Source organism: Nycticebus coucang, chromosome 13 (assembly GCF_027406575.1).
Source record: "Nycticebus coucang isolate mNycCou1 chromosome 13, mNycCou1.pri, whole genome shotgun sequence".
In the NCBI taxonomy this organism is placed as follows: domain Eukaryota; kingdom Metazoa; phylum Chordata; class Mammalia; order Primates; family Lorisidae; genus Nycticebus; species Nycticebus coucang.
In genome coordinates this window covers 55,740,515-55,763,656 of record NC_069792.1, presented here as the reverse complement: position 1 = coordinate 55,763,656, position 23,142 = coordinate 55,740,515, and the positions used below count along the sequence as shown (strand labels likewise).

At 39.2% G+C, this 23,142-nt stretch overlaps 1 protein-coding gene across 1 annotated transcript; it reads right to left on the bottom strand.

Annotated features, from left to right (window-relative positions):
• Nucleotides 1-5,811: 5,811 nt before the first annotated feature.
• LOC128563252 (thymosin beta-4-like) lies at nt 5,812-5,946 on the bottom strand. Its single transcript, XM_053558558.1, has one exon. The coding sequence runs from the start codon at nt 5,944-5,946 to the stop codon at nt 5,812-5,814; it is 135 nt and encodes a 44-aa protein (XP_053414533.1).
• Nucleotides 5,947-23,142: the final 17,196 nt, after the last annotated feature.

The following is a 23,142-nucleotide window of genomic DNA, read 5'->3' as shown; positions in this document are numbered from 1 at the left end:
TCCAGTCCTTCTTTCTTTTACCTGCCTTTTTACCCTCCCCACCTCCTTGTATAACAGGCAGCAAGCATGCTTGCCCTTTGCTCTGCAGGAGACACAATCTCTACCTTCCAAGGCTGTTTGCTGTAGAAATATCTTTGCAAATTTGGTCTTTGCAGGCACAGGGAAGTCAGTGCCTCTGCTTACAAGATGGGTAAAAACACAAAAGACCCATGGAGAATTGTCTCCCAACTGAGGGAACATTCAGTACTGACTGAGATTGAAATTCTGCTATGGAATAGGGACCCAAATCAGATTTAATTTAATTTGGTTTAAAGAAAATAAGGAAATATGACATTCCTTAAAAGCAGAGTCTGTGGAAGATTTTTTATACATACTATCCCGTTTCCCCCAAAATAAGACATCCTTTGAAAATAAGACCTACTTATGGGAAAGATAAGACGTCCTCTGAAAATAAGACCTAGTGCATCTTTGGGAGCATACCTTAAAATAAGACACTGTCTTATTTTCGGGGAAACAGGGTATATGCTTCATGTGATTTCTCTCACTCAAGAGCATGGATTTTGGAGTTAGACAGATTTTAGTTCAAATACTATTCACTAGCTTCCTAAGCAAGTCATTTAACACTTCAGTCAGTCTGCCTACCTACGATGTGGGAATAATAATTTCTGCCTCAAAGATGACATGAGGAATTAGTGAGGTGATGTCTGGCAAGAGTTTAGTCATTGCCTGGCACAGAGTGGGTGCCAAATATTTGGATCTTATTAAAAGCACACAATGTAACAACAATAAAGGTATGTGAGAAACAGGGCAATTGAATGTAGGAAAAGGGAGAAGGCTTATTTTTCTTTCTTTCTTTTTTTTTTTTGAGACAGAGTCTCACTATGTCACCCTTGGTGGAGTGCCATGGTGTCACAGCTCATAGCAACCTCAAACTCTTGGGCTTAAGCGATTCTCTTATCTCAGCCTCCCAAATAGCTGGAATTACAAGTGCCCACCACAACACCTGGCTATTTTTTTTGTTGTAGTTGTCATTGTTGTTTTAGCTGGTCCGGGGCAGGTTCGAACCTGCCAGCCTTGGTGCATGTGGTCGGCATAACCTCTGTGCTATGGGTGCTTAGCCAACAAGGCTTATTTTTCTTTCCTTTTTTTTTTTAGACCATTGCTACCTTTATTGGCCTAGGAAAGCAAATCAGTGTTTCTTTTCTTGATGAGATATTGAGTTGATTTCAATGGGCCAAAGATGAATTAACCAATTGCAAAATTGGCTTCTGTTTTCTGAGCATGCTCCACTGGGATTTCCAAGGAAGGGGAAGAAGAAGACAAAGGGAGGCTGGATGGGGGAGGAGATCTCTCAGGAAAGGTGGTCAGTATGCTCATTGATCTTCTACCTGCCGCCCCAGAACTCCAACCTGCAGAAAGGAGGTTGCTGCAGAAGCTGAGCAGCATAGGGAGATGGCCCTCAAGGACACCAATGCCAAGCTCCAAGAGCTGCAGGCTGCCCTACAGAAGGCCAAGGATGACCTGGCCTGACTACTGCGTGACTACCAGGAGTTGATGAATGTCAGACTTGCTCTGGATGTGGAGATTGCCACCTACCGCAAGCTGCTGGAGGGTGAAGAGTGCAGGTGAGTGGTCATGATTTTATTTATTTTATTTATTTATTGATTTTTGAGACAGTGTATCACTTTGTTGCCCTCAGTAGAGTGCCATGGCATCACAGCTCACAGTAACCTCAAACTCTTGGGCTCAAGCGATTGTCTTGCCTCAGCCTCTCAAATAGCTGGCACTACAGGTGCCCACCACAATGCCCTGCATTTTTTTTTTAGAGACAAGTTCTCACTCTGGTTCAGGTCTTGAGCTCCTGAGCTCAGGCAACCTACCTGCCTCGGCCTCAAGTGACCTTTGATAAGAAAGAAAGGGGAAAGATGATGCGAAGAACACTCAGACAAAGGGCAGGGAGTCTCTTGAATGGCAGGGTTAAGAATTTGAGTCCCACTATTTAACATCAGTCAAGATCATCCAATTCTCTAGTTTATCATGAGTGTCAGGATTATATTATCCACCCCTATTGATCTCCGCTATGTGCAATGTGTAACGAGAATCCTCTGGATTCCCAAGTGCTGTCCACTGGGATTTTCTGAGGTGGCCAAATTGTTCTATTCTTGTGCTAGTACAGTAGCCTCTAGCCACTTGAGCACTTGAAATGTGGCCGGTGCAACTGAGTAACCAAGTTTTACACCTAATTTATTTTTAATTGCCAAGAAGGCTTATTTTTCAAGTGTTTTGTTTTATCTCTAAGGTTCCTGTTCTTTTGAATTGGAAGGCTTTTTGATTGACCTGCTTAGGTTAGGAAAAAAATTCAAATTATATGTCCCATGCCTTTCTTTGAGTTGATATATGATGTAGAAACATTCTTACTTTACAGAGAAAATCAGGACTACGGGACAGGAAGGACTGAAAATCCAGGTTGACGCAAAGGCAGACAACGAGGCAGACAACAAGGGACCCAGTCTGGTGGCCAGCTAGCCCATTACAGCAGAGCTATCCCCAACCTGGGCATACAGGCAGGCCCTGAATGCATTGGTGTGCTGAAATAGTGACACCTTCAGCCCACGGGTGGCTGGAGAGGGGTCTGAGTCAGCTGGAGGTGCCTGCCTGAGCCAATCACCACTTACTGAGGACAGCTGTACCGTCATGAAGAAGTATTATTGTCTACACATGCCATGATGTAAAAAGGGTTAGGGAGCAATGACTTATGGATTTAGTACTTTAGTTCTACGATGAATAGGATCGCCTATGGTAGAGGGAAGTGATAGGATAAAGCAGGCGTCCTCAAACTTTTTAAACAGGGGGCCGGTTCACTGTCCCTCAGACCGTTGGAAGGCCGGACTATAGTTAAAAAAAACAAAAAAAAAACTATGAACAAATTCCTATGCACACTGCACATATCTTATTTTGAAGTAAAAAAACAAAACAGGAACAAATACAATCACACCGTCTCATGTGGCCCGTGGGCCTCAGTTTGAGGACCCCTGGTAAAAAGCTCAAAGTAAATTCAAGATTTGTCATGTTCAAGCAGGGACAGGATAGGAGAATTATCAGGTTGCCATAGAGTTGCCTGGTTAGAGCACATCATGAATGGGGTTGTACCACGTAGGAGATCCTATGTGGGGAGTGAGCTCTCAGGTCATATGGATCCCAGAATCTGGAGGTGAAAATTTTACTCTAGCCAGTGGGACTGGGGGCTAGGACTCCAGGGAAGATACTGCCACTGGGTTGCAAAGCAGGTACCCATTTATCTGGGAAAGAGGGTGCCAATGCCAGAGGGAACCTGGAAACCAGAGTGAAGTCCCACCATTGCCCAAGCTAATGGTTGAGAGCAGGAGGGCAAGTTGGGACCCAAGTCTAGAGCAGGGCCAGATTTTAAATAAAGGCTCCAGTGGATTTAGGTTTGAATGTTATAAAGGAAGCCAGGCAGGAATCCAAGCAGGCCACAAAACCATACTCTCTTTAGAGCTCTTGGGGCTGTGTAAAATCCACCAGCCACCCATTTCCCATCCCCATATCAGTAGGTAGCTTTGTTCTTTGCTGAAGTTCAGGAAACTTTGAGGGAAGTGGTTCTTTTTTTTTTGGTTTTTGGCCAGGGCTAGGTTTGAACCCGCCACCTCCGGCATATGGGACCGGCACCCTACTCCTTGAGCCACAGGCGCCGCTCAAGGGCAGTGGTTCTCAATGTTCCTAATGCCACAGCCCTTTAATACAGTTCCTGTGGGTCGTGACCCATGAGTTGAGAACCACTGATTTAGGGTCTGTTCTGCCATATCACATTGCAGAATTTTTTTTTTTTTAGTTGAGTAGGTTAAGTAATAAACTCAGATAATCATGCTCAGCCCTTGTGGCAGCATTTGAATCATTTATTAATGCAGGGACATTAATCTATTCTATTAAAATACAGGATATAATTACCCAGATGATGTGCGAAGCTCTTTCTAAATTTCTTTTCTTTATTTAGTCCAACAGAAGAACTAACATATGGTGCCTTTGCCATGGATACATGTGGATGAGGTCAGGAAGGAAGAAAGCAAAACCCAATTGTTACATGGGTGTGGCTTTAACAATCCATCAGTTGATAAGTACTCTAAAGACTTCTTCTATGGCAGCAGCCGTTGCTCAGTGGGTAGGGAGTGGGCCACATACACGGAGGCTGGCAGGTTCAAAGCTGGCCCAGACCAACTAAAACAACAATGACAACTGCAGCAAAAAGATAGCTGGGCATTGTGGCAGGCACCTGTAGTCCCAGCTACTTGGGAGGCTGAGGCAAGAGAATTGCTTAAGCTCAAGAGTTTGAGGTTGCTGTGAGCTGTGATGCTATGGTACTCTACCCAGGGCAACATACTGAGACTCTGTCTCAAAAAAAAAAAAAAAAAAAGACGACTTCTATGACTGGGACTAGATACTAGGATCATAGGAACAAAAGACATAACTGTGGGCACCAGCTCTGAAAGATAAGTGATCTGGCAGGGTAAGGCAGGCTGACAGGACAGGCGAGAACTTGGGAACCGATGGAGGGGAGACCCTTGAGTGTGGAGGATCTTGGCAACGCCAAGCACATGCTGGCGAAGGCAGACAGCTGTGAGGACAATTGCTTACACCTTGGACTTGCACCTTCAGTTTAAGAAGAGAGGGATTCTTTAAAAACCATAGAGTTCAGTCATGGAAAGAGGCAGCTGTGGGCTTCATTGTTTAGAGAAATAGCAATAGTGACACCAAAAAGAAGGCAAACCTTTGGTTAACAGAGCTTTGATGCCATTTGAGGAAGAAAGTCAGAATGATGAATTTAAGATCCGTGCAAAGAATTTGTAATATTTCTTACCCTCTAAATTTTCTTTTCTTTTCATTTTTTTTTTCTAAATCTTCCTCCTCTGCAGTGATTATCAATATGCTTTGGGGAGGAAAATGCATTTCAGGAGATTGGGGGCTGGTGGCCAGTTACTTACAGGAATTCTAATAGTGTTTGTTGTTAGCTGTGCTGGACTTTCTTCTGCCGGTTCCAAAGCTCTGCCTCACACTTTTGTGTGCTGGTGACAATTTGGGGGAGAGGAGAAAGGAAAAGGGAGCCGCATCTCACACTGGGGTGCTTATGGGCTAGAGAGAAGGGAGTGAGGAGGAAAGATGCATAACAGAGATGGAGAGAACTGCCCTGAAGGCAGGAAATCAAAGCGATGGGAGACCAGGAAAATGGAATTCTGGTGCGAGTACTGAGATATTGGGGGGATGGTAATTTATGCTCGAGCACTTGTAAAGTTGAGGCTGAGGCTGTTCCACCATCCTTGCCCCTAGCACCAGAAACGTCTATGGGGACATCCAGGCAGCTGCATTTGGGTCTTATTTTTTTTCAGGTTTTAAAAGTTTATATTTGCATTATTTAAAAATTGAGTATTTCAATAATTAAAATCATTTGAACAAAAAAATGGCACTCTGATTAAACTGCATTTTACAGCCTATAGAAACCCTGGGGAGGCAAGAACTTGGGAACCGATAGAGGGGTTCTAGATTTCACTGTCGTCCCATCCTGATTCTTTCTTCACCAACATCAAGTTCTTTTCCTTCCTTGCCAGCCAGACAGGCAGATGGTAGAGGCAGCCGTGGCCTTCGTTGTCAGTAGTTCTGGATACTTTGAAGTGAAAGGGGCAGCACAGTCATTTAAACTTGATCCAACCTCTCTGCATCTTACAATTTAAACAGCTAAAAGAAGTAAAATAAGAAGGCAATGCTTGTGGAATGTACAGCACGTATTGGTGGCACTCGCCCTTACGCCCTGCCTGCTTGTTTCTCCTGTTCGATCTTTTCTTTGGAATGCAGTGGATTTTTCTCTTGCATTTTCATCTTCTTCAATTTTGACTTATCAAATTTCTTGATCTCAGCCACATCAGGTTTATCAGACATGGTCTTGGAGGAAGAGGAGTGAGTTGCCAGAGCTAGAAGAATCCGATCTGTGCAGTGGTAACCGCTGAATTGCATTTGGGTTTTAAATGTTATTCTTTGGAGCAGCAATGAAGGGACAGTGAGTACTGTAGAAACTGTCCAACTCCACCCCCAACTTTAAGGGTGGAAAGTCATGAGGCATTGAGGAAGTGCTACAGAGGGATAGCAGGCAGCTGACCTTCTGTCACTGCAGCCTGCAGTGGGACAAAAAAGGAAGCCTGTCCATGTGGCTTACTGTCCTAAATACCTTTGTGGTTTCCATAGAAAGCAGTGGCCATCCTGGGCCATTTGCCTCCAGCGAAGGCTTGATTGTCAATGTGCGCATGACAAGTTCAAAGAAATGGGTAAGAGGAGCCACTGAAGCTTCTTGAAGGAGATTTGGCTTCAGTTTGATTTTAAAGGGTGAGAAGGATCTGACTAGGCCAGTGCTGGGTGCAGTCCCTACTAAGAAGACTCAGCCCAAGTGCAGGTAGAAGAGAAACACGGCAGGGGAGGAGCACCAGTGTAGCAGGTGAGCTGATGGGAAGGGGGAGCTTCTCTAACTTTCCAAGCCCTTCCCTCTACTGCCTCTCTTTGCATAGCTTCTTCTTGTCCTTTAGGCCTGAGGACAAGAGACATCCTCAAGCAAGAGACATCCTCAAGCAAGTCTTTTCAACCCCTGCCCATCCTCCAAGATTTACTGTCTCACATTTCCTGTGTGACAGGAATCTGGGATCTGGTGGTCCTTCCTGTCTGACGATTTCTCCTGAGGTGGCATCCAAGCCGTCGGCTGTGGCTGCATTCATCTGGGCCTGGAGAGTCCACTCACAAGGCTGTTCATCCAGTTGTTTGCGGGTCTCAGTTCCTTGACGGCTGTCTGTCACATGGGCCTCTTCACAGGCTGCCTGAGTGTCCTAATAATAGGACACTTGGCTTCTTCCCCAGATTTTACAGCATAATAGAGTGACTAAAACAAGTCATAGTTTCCTCTATAACTGATGCTGGGAGTAAGTCACCATCTCTTCTGCCATGTTCTATTGGGCAGTGTGGCATGGGGAAGGCACAGGGCATGGCTATAGATAGGGAGGGAGGCAGGGTCTTGGAGCCATCTTGGAAGCCCAAGTGGAACCACAGTCCCACTTACTTCCTTGCTGGCACTTATCCCAGACTTAGAATCGCTTCTTTATTTGTTTACTTCTTGATTGTTGATCTTTTCCCACTAGAAGGAAACCTATAGCAGGGGAGAGACCTTTATCTCACTCACTTCTGAATCTCTAGCTCCTAGAGAAGTGCCTGACAATAAATATTGTCGAGATAATAAATATGCAAGTGAACCAGACAGTCAAGTGTAAGAAGTCAACTGAGCAACCTCCACCTAAATTCATATTTTACCACATTGGTTTGTGATTATGTTAAGAGCTAACTTAAAAGATCATTCACTGGACAAAGAAGAAGAACATGGAAATAAATGTCTAGTTCAATGTTTTTGATGGCTAAATGATTTCAAAAGAGGAAGTAAGTGGGACTGTGGTCCCACTTGGGCTTCCAAGATGGCCCCAAGTTCCCTTGAGACTGTGTTAGTATTTCATTCTACCAAATATAGGCTTTTGTAATCAAAATAGTGCAGTATAGTACATCATAGATTCAAAATTGCCTTTACATTCTATACTTCATTTGATGGTACAGATACTGTGTATAAGTTGATAGAACTTATATTTATAGATGCGGTTTTGGAGGTTTGCACTTAGTGCAAACAGGGACCTAAATGAAGCCTCTGTTGCCAAATCATGGACACTACCCCGCGCCTAGACTGCCTTTGCTCAATGCTTTACATAATATCTCTCATAATAATTTTTAATAATCTTATATAAAATGCTATTCTCGGAATAGCTGTTCTCAGAATAGCTTACTTTCTTTCATATGTGCATGGACTATTTCTTGAACACTAGAGAAATTGTATTAACTTACCATTATGGCATGGGCTTTGAATGTTTATTTAATATAATTTAGTTATTTTTTCTCTGCCTGCTGTGTACTAGCGCAGGGGTAGGTGCTGCATATAAAATAGGCGAGTAAGATATGTGCCCTGGTTTTAAAGGACAGTTCTTATATTTTCTTTTCCTAATTCTAGAGGCAACTTAGGCATTTGTTTTAATTTTTGAAAAAACATGTTAATGTTTAAAGAAGAAAATCAACTGCCTTATAAACCAGCTTCAAAATATTAACAATAACATTTTGGAGTATTTTCTCCCAGTGTTTCATGGATCCATACATGTCCTGCCCTATAATATGGTCATGTAAGGAAAAAAAGTCACATTTAAGGAAGGATTTTTCTCATTTCATTAAATCTGATTTAATGAACCTACCTGGCTTTGTGTTGGCCAGTTGTTCCCTTGAGACTGTAAAAGACCTCAAGAACTTACACAGTTTGGGAAAATTGAGAAGCCTTCTGACTTCCAGCCCATTGACCATTCCATGAAGGGGACCCCCAGGGGTCACAGCTCCCTGGGGACTGCTATTTATGGTCCGAGTCCCCACCTGTAATGCTCAAAGAGAGCCAGGGAGGAGCAACTCATCCTTGGAGTCCTCCGTCTCCCTGGGCTTAAGGAATCAAACTCTTTCCCTGGGTTGGGCCCATGGCATTCCATTCCCCTTAAGTCCTACCCATCCTATAAAGGTCCAACTTGCTCACTCTTGCTATGATCAGTCCTTAGAATAAATGATGGCTTTTGCCTTTTTTTGGAGGCAAGGTCGCAATGTTGCCCTGACTAGAACATAGTGACATCAGCATAGCTCATAGCAACTTCAGACTCTTGGGCTCAAATCATCCTTGTGCCTCAGCCTCCTGGATAGCTGGGACTACAAGAATGTGGCACCATGACCAATTAATTTTTAGAAAGGGGTTTCCCTCTTGCTTAGGCTGGTCTCGAACTCCTGACCTCACATGATCCTGCCTTGGTAGTCCAAAGTGCTAAGATTATAGGTGTGAGCCACAATGATTGGCCTGTTTTTGCTTTTAAAGTGTTTACATATGGTTTAGGGATAAGAGTGGGGCAGAGAGACAATGAAGGAAATAATTTTCATGTAGGATTGAACAATGCAAATAGAATACCAGGTATAAAGGTGACACAAATGGGACAGGCTTAAGCCATGGTGATAGACTTTACAAGATACATTCAGACACACTCCCTTAAGTCCTCTGACAGTCAATGGTGTTTATTTTAGATCTGACTCTGAAAGAGTGGTAAGGGTTTGACTACTCAAAGTCCTCAGACGAGCAGCATCATTAACCCGGGAGTTGTTACAAATGTCATACTTCAGACCCTACCGGAGATCTTGATAAATTATAAATAGCATCATTCTTATCCCATCCTAAGTCTTTGTGTTCTAACTCAACAATAAGCCTGTCTTTGTAGCTTCCAGCCTGATTTCCCTTTCCATCAACACAGAGCCCACATTTGAAAATGCATGAGCAGTTATTGCTATTATGATGATGACTATTATTACTATTACCTTGATTTTATAGTGTGTATTTTCTTTTAAGAGCTGAGAAAGCTTAAGAAACATTAAATATCACTAATCCTTATAGTATTACTGTGAAATAGATAGGTGGCAAATATAAATAAGTATCAATATTATGCTAAATCATATTTAAGTATATGGTATGAAATCTAGAGTAATCTAATGGAAGAAATATCCTTGTGCTTCTGGTGAAGTATTTTATGTTTATATCTCTTATGGTAAATCTCTGAAGGATGAGGCTTGCTAACCCATTGTGTGTTTTTCCACTCTTACATCAATTTAGATAATGTTCCCTTTTGCATTTATAGGAAATAGGTTTAGGCATATAATTTTAAAAATTCTAGATCTGAAAGAGATTTTACAAACATGACCTCAGGATGCTTATTCAGCACCATACATATAAGTATACTTAGAATTATCAAATTGAATTGAAATCAAAGGCTGGAATTTAAAGCAGTCAGCTTGTATATTGAGGCATTTCTGAACTGAGACCATCTCATCTTTCCATCTTGCCAATTACTATGTCATGTTAGATCCAAACTTTAAGTCATTTGCTTTCAACCAGTTTTAAAGACAGCTAATTTTTAGAATTTTAAATAAATTTTCTTTGAGGGAAATATTACCACACAATGGAAGACCAACAAGTACTAGTTGGTACAATGTGAAGTAATTCTATAAGTAAATGTATAAAACCAAACAATGCTATCAAATTTATTCTGTGGACTTTGAGTCTTGAGGTTGGCTCTCTCTATCAAAAAGAAGGATTTAGCAAATACTGCAGTGGTGTTAAAGATACATTGGCACCAAACTGAGGCTGTCTTCTTGAGGTAATTAAGAGAATTAACTGAGAGTTACTGAGGGATTATTTTTCTGATTGTATAATTCAGTGTTATTTAATTCCTGTCTGTATACTACCTAAAATCATTTCCCTCTACTCCCATAGTTTTGGACATTAATTCTCAGCTGCAACAAGAGTCATCTACCCACATTTCCACCCATTACTCCTACTTCCTCCCACTAAAATACTTCCGGCTGTGAGCCTTTCAAAGCTTCTCCCCTGAAATGACTTCTCTTACTTTAATCATCTGAGATTGATCTTAAATTCCACTTGGAGAGATTTCTTGATTACTTGGGATAACAGGAACTCACTATCTTTTAAATTCCTTTTATAATATATAGTTTATATTTATCATATGCCAACTGAATGCTTAAGAATCTTCTGAGAGATTCTGTTTTCGTTGTTAGCTGGGTGGTAAGCTTTCTGAAGCTAACATGGCATCGTGAGCTCTTCATTAGTATGGTGCCTTGAAAGTAGCAGGTGTTCAATAAGTAACTCTTGCTTATTTGAGACAAAATTTCTTTGACCCTCCTACACTTATGATTTGGATATTCATTCGGTAACCAGGGCTGTATCTACAGTGAACTGATAGCTCTGAGAGTTTCATTTGACCTTGTCACTTGGTTCAGTGTCATCACAATAAAAGTAGAAACTTTCAGCACTCAGAAAATGAGAATAAGAAGTTCCAATTTATTTCTGCTTTGACCTGGAAGTTATGGTTTGTACTATTTGTGACTGTGAACATTCTTAGTGACCTTACAAATGCCCTAACTCAGAGAAGGTAAATTAAATCAAATTGAAACTTTGGGTTTGGGTTCAATCTAGCAGCCCACTCATCTAGAATTCATAGAAAGCATTCCTGGAAGAAGCAAGGAAACCATCTTAGACCATCTAACATGGTTTTCATTATTCAACCCATCAAATCATTCTTCTTTCTTCAGCGTGCAATATTTTTCAGACTCTCCCTACCATGATATGATTGCTTTTCACTTTACTCCTTCTCTTTGGGGTCTGTTTACCAGGTTAATTTACTTCATTTGTCTCATATCCCACACAGTAATTGCTTCTTAGATTTGGATGCAATATTCCTTAATAGATAACCTAATTTAGAAAAACATTTTTCCTGCTAAAATCTTGATATTTTACTTGGGTAAAATTGAACATATCATTCAGTTATGTAAATACTGTTAAGATAATTATGTAAATACTGATAAACCCTCTTTGTTTGGAATATTCTTTCCTGTTTAAAACCTTCTTCTCTGTATATGGTTACACTTTGTAGGACTTTTAAGATATTTGATGGCCATAAGAGTTTCTTTAGGAATATACTTTTGTGGCAGGAGCTTTTTTTCATCTGTGAAACATCTTGAAACAGCTAGAACCACATTTTAAACAATACACAAAATGATTGTAGAAGGCTGGAACTCACATAGAAACCAGGGATATCAAATCTAAACAAGTAAATCTATAGTTTCTTTTCCTTATTTTTGGTTAGAGTTATAGACATTACATTTTCATGGCCTTCATGAAATTGCCAGTATCTGTAGGAATATTAAAGGGTTAATCTGCTTCATTTACTTAAATATTCCAAACCACGATAAAAACATTTTTGCACCTAAGAGGAAAGATTGTGGGTGAAAAACTGAAGATACATGATTTATCACTCCCCTCACAAATAAAATTTATTCATTGCATCCACCAGCCATCACACAGATGGTCAGAAAATTGGCTTTGTGTAGGGATGTGGATTCAGGCATGAATATTAATATGAGACAGATGTAAACGCATATTAATATGCATTGCTTTGCATGGACTGACATTACAATATTTTCATTAAAGAAACTGCATTTGAAAAGAAAGTATAGGTCACCTTTTACAAAGCATAAAATTGTATGGAGGAATGTATTTGTCAGCTCTGGAAAACTGCTGTTGATAAGAAATGGAAATATTAATGTTGAATCTGTGGTTGGATGTTTATAATACAGCAACAGAAGCATCAGACTGATTTTGCTCCTCTGAATTACAATTAAACTACATTTTTGAACTTTAGCCATACTGGGTACAGGCTGCCGTTTGGGCAACCTGGGAAGCAATGCCTGTGTGGACAAGTATAAATTATGAGTCTGAGAGAAACTAAACTATCTAGAAAGATCCATTCACATCTAAGACACAGATTTTCAGTGTCAGGTTGCTATAATGGCAGTAATTCATAAAAATATAAGATTTATGCATGCGTGGTACTTTGGGAATTTTTTGGGGGGAGGAATATGGGACAGCATTTAAGCTGACATCAGCGCCAGCATCTGTGCTCTGTTAGTATCTGCTTATGGTAGCATTGTGCTTCCTTCCCAAGTGGAAGGCGAGAACGTGATATTGTAAAAAGCTATTCACATGCTAGCCGCTTTGTACTCACAAGCCATTCACAGGGTGTTTTGCCACTAAAATATTGCTTACTGGAGAGAACAGCAGCTTTCTTCTGTTTGTGAATCCCTTTAAAACTGCTGTGTTGGCTCTTCAGATAAACATGATTACATCCCAACGCATGAACGTGCAAGTTAATAATTATAAATGATCTATTATTGATTATTCACTTCAGTGACTTCACTAATTTTTACAAAATCTCCATGAAGCTTCTAAATTCCATTCTGCAGCCCTCATATCCTTAAACTTCATTGTGCCTTTCTAGCTACCCATTTGACAAATTCCTCTGGATGTCCAGTAATCTTTCCAAAAAGAATTGGCATCTTCCACCCCACTTCCTCTACTCTAATAGGATGGTCTAGGGTAGTGATTTTCAACCTGTGTGCCATGGCACACTGATGTGCTGTGAGAGTGTTTTAACTATGCTCGACAATTTTTAAAGATCATTAATTAAATTAGTTTTAAAAGAAGTTCAAAACATAGTAAGTATATTATTTTTTATACTTTTTTTTTTTTGATCAACATAATTCAAGTGTGCTCTGGAAGTTTAACTATAGGTTTAAGGGTGCTCTAAGATGAAAAAAGGTTGAAAAACACTGGTCTAGGGTCATGAACATGAACTCTGGAGTCAAGAAGATTTGGGATCAAATCCTGGCTTTGCTTCTAACTGGCCATGTGATCTAGGCAAATAATTTCACTTTTCTGAGTCTCAGTTTCTTATGAGTAAATAAGGGGATAGTTTTACCAGTTTCCATAGTTATTTTTACATGATTAATATATCAAATGTGAATACTGGAAAGTGCTCAGTAAGCTTGACATGTAATTATGTCTCAGATTTATTTGTATATTTTCTATTTCTTTTATGGCCCTGCTCATTTCTTCCATTGCTCTCTTTACTCAGTTATTATTCATTTCTGTCTCTTTTCATCTATTATAATTCTGCTTTGGCCTCTGCTACACCTCTCCTGATCTTTTATTATGTAAGGATCTCACAACTGTCTTCCCCATCGCCTTATCTAAACTGTGGGATGAGTTGATTTTCTCCAAGTATAGGACTGGTCAGAGGTCTCCTTTGTTCAAAATCCTTCAGAGGTGTAGCATTACTCATTAAGGGAAATCCCGGCCGTTAGTTGGCAGCCAGGGTTTTGTTTGTTGAGCTTCACTACCCTTCAGGCCAGTGTCTGTTTTCATGAGGCATGACTCCAAGCTGCAGCCAACTGTGCTTGTCCACTTTTCCCCAAATGTGTTCTCACCTTTCTGCCTTGGCCATTGCCTGGTTTCCATCTGGGAGAGAGCACCCCTTCACACCAGCACCTGGTGGATTCCTACCCAAGTCAAATAACTACTCTTCTAGGAATTTGTTTTTTCTAAATACCCATAGAATTTGGTTTCAGTCCCAAATGTGTGATGGTTACTTTTATGTGTTCTCTTAACTGGGCAATAAGATGCCCAGATATCTGGTTAAACATTGTTTCTGGGTGTGCTTGTGAAGGTGTTTCTGGAAGAGATCAGCATTTGAATTGGTGGGCTGAATAAAGCAGACTGCTTTCCCCAGTGAGGGCCTGAATAGAACAGAAAGGCATAGGAAGATTGAACACTCTTTCTGCCTGACTTTCTTGAACTAGGACATCAGTCTTCTCCTGCCTTTTGGCTGGGAATTGCACCTTTGGCTGTCTTGGTTCCTAAGCCTTCAAACTTGGACTGGATCATACCATTGGGTTTCCCAGGTTTCTAGCTTGCAGATGGCAATACACGGAACTTCTCAAACCCTCAGCATCAGGCGAGTCAATTCCTCATAATACATTTATTTCTTTCTCTCTGTCCTGGTAATTCTGTTTTTCTGGAGGACTCTAATACAAAATGCTTACTGAAAAGTTAGACAACTACTTTCATGGCACTCTAATTTATTTAACCCTCATTACAATTCTATCACGTGTCCATTCTGTAGATGAAGAAACCGAGCCACAGGAGTCTCCCTTGGTCACCCAGCTGTTAAGTGGGAGATTCAATATTCCAACCCAGGCAGTCTTGGGATATTAATAGCATTGATCCTATTAAGTACATGTGTTCTAGGCCATTCTGCTTCTCAACTTCAAATTTTTAATACTTCACCAATCTTGTTCCTATTAATGTAGCATTGTAGTTTTCTACCCAACTCGTTCATTAAAATTTCAATAAGGCATCTTTTGGCTGGATTTTTGAGTCATTTAGCTTTCTTTGCCATGGTTGTGTCAGAAGATTAAAATAAATGTTTTTTTGAATAAACATTGGATTCTGGATGAGTGCTCTTTCTCTATATATTTTCATATGTATGTAATATATATATATATAAATACAATATAAAATAATAAAATGCCTATATTATATATTCTTCATTATTTTGTTTAAGAACTGATAAGATAAAATATTTCAACTCTGGTTCTGTAATTCTTACATATCCTTTATACAAGTAGTTCATAAACTGAATATTTTCTACTAGATGGGACATTTTGCATTAAGCAGGCAAAGAACATTCCCATGCCTCTAGGCACTCAGTAGTTTCTGGGTAGAAAATAAGCCTGTTTTTCTCACTGCCTTATTTTCAGTGCATATTGCCCAGAATATAGCTAGTAAACAAATGCTCAAAGAACCATTCTATTTCCTCATGTTGTTCTAAGTACTCTTAGTAATAAGTTATTTATATGTTAATGTATTCCTTCATGTTTGTTATGATCACCCTTGGTGTGGTTCCTAAAGTTGCAATACACAGTTCCCTATCTACTCACTTCCAAAGAAACAAAGGAATGAATCTTTATTTTCCACTTGAGGGTGGCTGAGTGTCATAGGAAATAGCCCCCAGGGTAATTAGAGAATATATTTAATAGGTCCCATGACCCCACTTCTTTCCACTCAGGCAGGCATCTGGCTTTTGAAAGCAGGGGTTCCTAGGCAGGGGCACATACTCTTCAGGAGAAGAGTTTGGGGGTCTGTGAGCTTGCTACAACGGTATATAAAACTGTACTGAATTTGGTGGGGAAGAGAGTCCACAGATTTTTTGAAAGAATATATCTGATTATTTATCCTCATTTCTTTTTGTGGTTGTTAAAGGATTATGTTTATACTATAAAAAATTCAAACTATGCAGAGAATTCAAGTAAAAAAATACAATAGCTCAGAAGTATATGGAATAAAAACTTAGAATCTGTTTTTCTTTGCTTTTTACTCTTAACGTCCTAATCCCCCTCCTCATAATTTTATTTGGCAACTGACTTTAGCAACATGAGTATGTGTTTCCAGAATAGTACATATGCACTGACCTAGTTTTTCAAAAACTTTATTTTGAAATAATTACAGATTCACAGGAAATTGTGAAAATAAAAAATGTACAGGGATACCCTGTGTTTCTGCCAATGGTAACATCTCCCATAACTATAGTATAATATCAAGTGCAGGAAACTGACATTGGTACAAATCATAGAGCTGGTTGAAATTTCGTAAGTTTTACATGTGCCCATTTGTGTGTGTGTATAATTTAAAGCAATTGTATCACATGAAGATTCGTGTAACCATTGCCCCCCCAGTCAAGGTACAGAACTGATCCATGACCCAAAGATGCTTCCTCCTACTCCATCTATAATCAAAGCCACCTTGCTGTCTGCTCCTTAATTTCTGGCAAACACTAATCTACTCTTTATCCCTATAGTTTCGTTATTTTAAAAATATTATGTAACAGGATCATATGATTTGGATCCTTGAGATTTGTGCTTTTTTCTCCCACTTGGCATTAAGTCCTTTGGGATTCATTCTAGTTATTGAGTGTATCCATAGCTCAGCCCTTTCTATTGCTGAGTGGTATTCCACAGTTGGAACATACTGTGCTTTGTTTAGTCATTTGCCCACTGAAGAACATCTAAGTTGTCTCTAGTTTTGGCCTATAATGAATAAAGTTGCTATAAACATTAGTTTATAGGTTTTTGTGTAAGTTTTCATTTCTTTGGAATAAATGCTTAGCATTGCAATTACTGGATCACATGGTAAGTGCATGTAGCTTCATAAGAAGTTGAAAAACTACTTTGAGATCCATAGCTTTTTCATAGGTTATCAAAGGAATCTGTCAACCTAAGAAGGTTGAACTAAATTTATGTGACCCTAACAAAATCCCAAAACCAGAAATGTTGGCGTGGATGTGGAGGAAAGGGCACACTTCTACACTGCTGGTGGGAATGCCCACTAATATGTTCCTTCTGGAAGGATGTTTGGAGAACACTTAGAGACCTAAAAATTGACCTGCCATTCGATCCTATAATTCCTTTACTAGGTTTATGCCCAGAAGATCAAAAGTCATAATATAACAAAGACATCTGTACCAGAATGTTTATTGCAGCCCAATTCATAATTGCTAAGTCATGGAAGAAGCCCAAGTGCCCATCGACCCACGAATGGACTAGCAAATTGTGGTACATGTATACCATGGAATACTATGCAGCCTTAAAGAAAGATGGAGACTTTACCTCTTTCATGTTTACATGGATGGAGCTGGAACATATTCTTCTTAGCAAAGTATCTCAGGAATGGAAGAAAAAGTACCCAATGTACAGCCCTACTATGAAGCTAAATTATAGCTTTCACATGAAGACTATAACCCAACTATAGCACAAGACTATGGGGAAAGGGCCAAGGAAGGGGAAGGGAGGGGGGAGGTTTTGGTGGAGGGAGGGTAATGGGTGGGGCCACATCCACAGGCGATTGCACTAATATACACAGCTATGATTTAACAATAAAAAAAAAAAGAAGAAAAAAAATAAATTTATGTGACCCAAACTTGGCCTGAGACCCAGCTGATATTTGCTTCAAATTGTTGTATAAGAAAATTTCTCTCTTTTCATTCTTTCTTCTACTATTCATAGACCTATAATACTAAAACTTGAGTAAGAGTTCTTTGATTACATTTCCTTATTATTATTATTGTTATTATTTTGTAGAGATGAGGTCTCACTCTGTTGTCCAGGCTGGGTTCAAGCCATCCTCTGCCTTGGCCTCTCAAAGTGCTGCGACTGTAGGTGTGAGCCATTGTGCCTGGCCATTTTCTTATTAATTACAACCTTAGTCCTAGGACTACCCTAACTCCTATTTTTCTTTAATCTTCTCAACATAGATTATCTGCAAAAGAAATAAGCTTCAACTCTATCTCCTCAGGATTTTGAATGAATATGTCAACATTGTTTACATTGTTGACACTGCATCTACTGATCATTAGTGTTTGCTCTGTTAATTCAGTGTTTTATGGAGAGCTAAGCCCTTTTTACTTTCACATTGCATTTCTGATATCCACTAAGTGTAGCTCATTGAAGGCTAATGTTAACTATTATCCTTTTTTGCTGTGTGGTAAAATTTAAAAGAAAACAATTGGTGATATGAGATGAATTTTCTAAGATGAAGAAGGATGATAATAAAAATTAATTAAAAATAGGAAGATGCATGTTTATTTCTTCTAAGTTAAGTCTTCACTGGTGTTTCGTTACTTGTTATCTATATGGTTCCACCAGACTTTGGGATCCAATGTCTAATGGTTACTGGTCATCAGAATCAGGCACCTTGTGGTCTAGATAGTACTTTCAATGTGCTGATATTTTCACTAGGTCTTCACAGATCTGATTATGTCCTGACAGTAAATCTTCAACTTCTATGCTTTCTTTGCTTGGTCTTGGCTAAACCTGATTGGATTCCAATGAACGTGAGGAAATAGCAGAAGGGGTATTTGTCATTTTCTTCTCTTCTTTCTTTTTAGTTAGGGTTTATCAAGCATTGTGCCAAACATTTTGCATGCCTTGCCTCAATCAATATTTAAGGCAACCTTGAGCACTTAGCTTATGGCTGTCTTATCTGAAGTTTCCCATCCCTCTGAAACAGGTAGACTTGCATTCAGAAGACACTGGATGCTCAAGGCTGGTGGATTGTCTTCTGGGGTGCTGGGCTCCTCAGCTTCCCTCAGCTGAGGCATATGCTCACATAGTTGCATTTGTTCATAAACTGTTTTTCAAAGGTGTTTGTTATTGAAATTATATGACTTTATTAAATATTATGTAAAATAATGATGCATGAATGAGAAAACCAAGGGAATATTTTGAAAATTTTGATAAGGAAAGTAACTAAACAGGTTGCTCTTAACTTCAGGGTGGGGAAAATAATTAAGAAAATCTAAAAGTATTTTGCACTTAAGATTGTTCCACAAGTACATGTTGTATGTTCTTGTTTCTCCTTTAAGAAAGTAAAACTGTAAATAGCCTGGCGTTGTGGCGGGCGCCTGTAGTCCCAGCTACTCCGGAGGCTGAGGCAAGAGAATCGCTTAAGCCCAGGAGTTGGAGGTTGCTGTGAGCTGTGTGACGCCACGGCACTCTACCCGAGGGCGGTACAGTGAGACTCTGTCTCTACAAAAAAAAAAAAAAAAAAAAAAAAAAGAAAGTAAAACTGTAAATTGTAGATACATCATGGATTAAGGGTGAAATTTATGCAAGAAAGATGCCCCTGCAACTATAATAAGGAGATTCCTACTTCAAAGGAAAAAAAAAGTATTGGCACTATTTCAAAAGCTTACTGAACTTTCATTTATGTTTTTAGTTATTCTAAAGTGTTTAAGGCATATTTGTATCACTTTGGTGTTCCATTTTTAACTGATATTAAAGCTAATTCCAGGATTTAATTATGCAGAGTAAGGAGGCTGTAACATTACCATCACATTTTATGATGAGGAAACTGAAGCTTAGGGAGATTATGTAACTTGGCTTCTTTTACCAGATGATTCCATATTGTAAAACTAAGATCAGATATATTATACCAAGGACCTGTACTAGGACATATAATTCAATGAAATCTTTCATTTCCAAAGCCAGTAACAATACATTCTTCACATGTTAGGAAATTGCTTGACTCTATATCAAGTTTTTAGAAATCTTTTTAAATTTTAACCAATAATAATACCATTAAAAACCATTATGCTGGTGCTGTGACTCACACCTGCAATGCTAGTACTTTGAGGATTGCTTGAGGCCAGGAATTAAAAACCAGCTTGGGTAACATAGTGAGGCCCCTGCCTCTACAAAAAGTAGTTTTTTTAAAAAATTGAGACAGAATCTCAAGTTGTCATCCTTCGTATGGCATCACAGCTCAGAAAAATCTCAAACTCTTGAGCTCAAGTGATCCTCTTGCCTAAGCCTCCCAAGTAGCTGGAAATACAGACATGAACCACTGTGCCTGACAAAAATAAATTATTCAGGCTTAGCGTTCTGTACCTGTAGTCTTAGCTAGTGGGGGTGCTGAGGATTCCTAGACTGCTTGAGTCCAGGAGTTTAAGGTTGCCATGAACTATGATGATGTCATTATACTTTAGCCTGGGCAACAAACAAGACTCTCTCTCAAAAATACAAAACAAACCATTTTTCTGGTGATAATAAATGTAAAACATCATAATATTATAATTAAAGTACTCAGGCATATTGAGTGAAAAAAGTCAGGTTATAAACAACATATAATATAAATCTAAAATTTTGGGAGAATTTTATATATAATCTCTATCTAATTTGGGAAAGAATTGTGTGTGTGTGTATATATATATATATATATATGTAAGTTTTAGATTTATTGTTACCATCAAATATATATATCTCCACATAAAATAGGCCAAAGGACTTATGCCAAATGTTAATGATTGATTTTATTTCTGAATTGTGAGAAGAGAGATTATTTCTCTTTTGCTTTTCTGTGTTTTTCAAAATTTCCTCTATGCACACTTATTATTTTTATAATCATTCAAAATGTTCTAAGATAACAATCATGGGCAGGATTTTGTTCTCTTTCTCCTCCACCCTAAAACTATGCTGTTTATTTTACAGTCTGTTATTACAGCCATCTTAATAATGGTGACATGAATGGTGACAAGGGAAGAGAAGGAAACTTCTACCATATTTTCCCTTTGTCCGGCCTTCTGGACAAATTGCCTTTAAAAAACCAAGCTTCCATTCTGACCTGCTTTTCTGTGATTCCTGACAATTCGTCTCAGATGTGTCTCTCCTGGGTCTTCCAAGGCTTTATCAGCGCTGTGTTCTGAAGAATTAAATGCAGTATGAGTTGATTTAACAGAGCTTCTGTCAGCCCAGATCTCTATTATGTGCAAGATTATAGGAAGTCTCCTGTCTCGTGACCTGGAATGGCCCAGCTGGAATGAATAATTCACCATGTGGTCTTCTCCAGTCACCTATTTATCCCTTACCTTTTCAAAATTGAAGTTTTCTCACAAATGAAAAAAAAAAAACCATGAGCAAACAAGTTTTCAGATTTTGTTTCTTTTTTATTTTTTTTTATTGTTGGGGATTCAGTGAGGGTACAATAAGCCAGGTTACACTGATTGCAATTGTTAGGTAAAGTCCCTCTTGCAATCATGTCTTGCCCCCATAAAGTGTGACACACACCAAGGCCCCACTACCCTCCCCCTGTCCCTCTTTCTGCTTCCCCCCGCATAACCTTAATTGTCATTAATTGTCCTCATATCAAAATTGAGTATACAGGATTCATGCTTCTCCATTCTTGTGATGCTTTACTAAGAATAATGTCTTCCACGTCCATCCAGGTTAATACGAAGGATGTAAAGTCTCCATTTTTTTTAATGGCTGAATAGTATTCCATGGTATACATATACCACAGCTTGTTAATCCATTCCTGGGTTGGTGGGCATTTAGGCTGTTTCCACATTTTGGCAATTGTAAATTGAGCTGCAATAAACAGTCTAGTACAAGTGTCCTTATGATAAAAGGATTTTTTTCCTTCTGGGTAGATGCCCAGTAATGGGATTGCAGGATCAAATGGGAGGTCTAGCTTGAGTGCTTTGAGGTTTCTCCATACTTCCTTCCAGAAAGGTTGTACTAGTTTGCAGTCCCACCAGCAGTGTAAAAGTGTTCCCTTCTCTCCACATCCATGCCAGCATCTGCAGTTTTGAGATTTTGTGATGTGGGCCATTCTCACTGGGGTTAGATGATATCTCAGGGTTGTTTTGATTTGCATTTCTCTAATATATAGAGATGATGAACATTTTTTCATGTGTTTGTTAGCCATTCGTCTGTCGTCTTTAGAGAAAGTTCTATTCATGTCTCTTGCCCATTGATATATGGGATTGTTGGCTTTTTTCATGTGGATTAATTTGAGTTCTCTATAGATCCTAGTTATCAAGCTTTTGTCTGATTGCAAATATGCAAATATCCTTTCCCATTGTGTAGGTTGTCTCTTTGCTTTGGTTATTGTCTCCTTAGCTGTACAGAAGCTTTTCAGTTTAATGAAGTCCCATTTGTTTATTTTTGTTGTTGTTGCAATTGCCATGGCAGTCTTCTTCATGAAGTCTTTCCCCAGGCCAATATCTTCCAGTGTTTTTTCTATGCTTTCTTGGAGGATTTTTATTGTTTTATGCCTTAAGTTTAAGTCCTTTATCCATCTTGAATCAATTTTTGTGAGTGTGGAAAGGTGTGGGTCCAGTTTCAGTCTTTTACATGTAGACATCCAGTTCTCCCAACACCATTTATTGAATAGGGAGTCTTTCCCCCAATGTATGTTCTTGTTTGGTTTATCAAAGATTAGGTGGTTGTAAAATGTTAGTTTTATTTCTTGGTTTTCAATTCGATTCCAAGTGTCTATGTCTCTGTTTTTGTGCCAGTACCATGCTGTCTTGACCACTATGGCTTTGTAGTACAGACTAAAATCTGGTATGCTGATGCCCCCAGCTTTATTTTTGTTACTAAGAACTGCCTTAGCTATACGGGTTATTTTCCGGTTCCATACAAAATGCAGAATCATTTTTTCCAAATCTTGAAAGTACGATGTTGGTATTTTGATAGGAATGGCATTGAATAGGTAGATTGCTTTGGAAAGTATAGACATTTTAACAATGTTGATTCTTCCTATCCATGAGCATGGTATGTTCTTCCATTTGTTAATATCCTCTGCTATTTCCTTTCTGAGGATTTCATAGTTTTCTTTATAGAGGTCCTTCACCTCCTTCGTTAGGTATACTCCTAGGTATTTCATTTTCTTTGAAACTATGGTGAAGGGAGTTGTGTCCTTAATTAGCTTCTCATCTTGACTTTTATTGGTGTACACAAAGGCTAATTACTGTATTTTTTGATGACTTCTAGGAGTCTTGTGGTTGCATCTTTGGGGTTCTCTAAGTATAAGATCATGTCATCAGCAAAGAGGGAGAGTTTGACCTCCTCTGCTCCCATTTGGATTCCCTTTATTTCCTTGTCTTGCCTAATTGTATTGGCTAGAACTTCCAGCACTACGTTGAATAGTAAAGGTGACAGAGGACAACCTTGTCTGGTTCCAGTTCTAAGAGGAAAAGCTTTCAGTTTTACTCCATTCAGTAAAATATTGGCTGT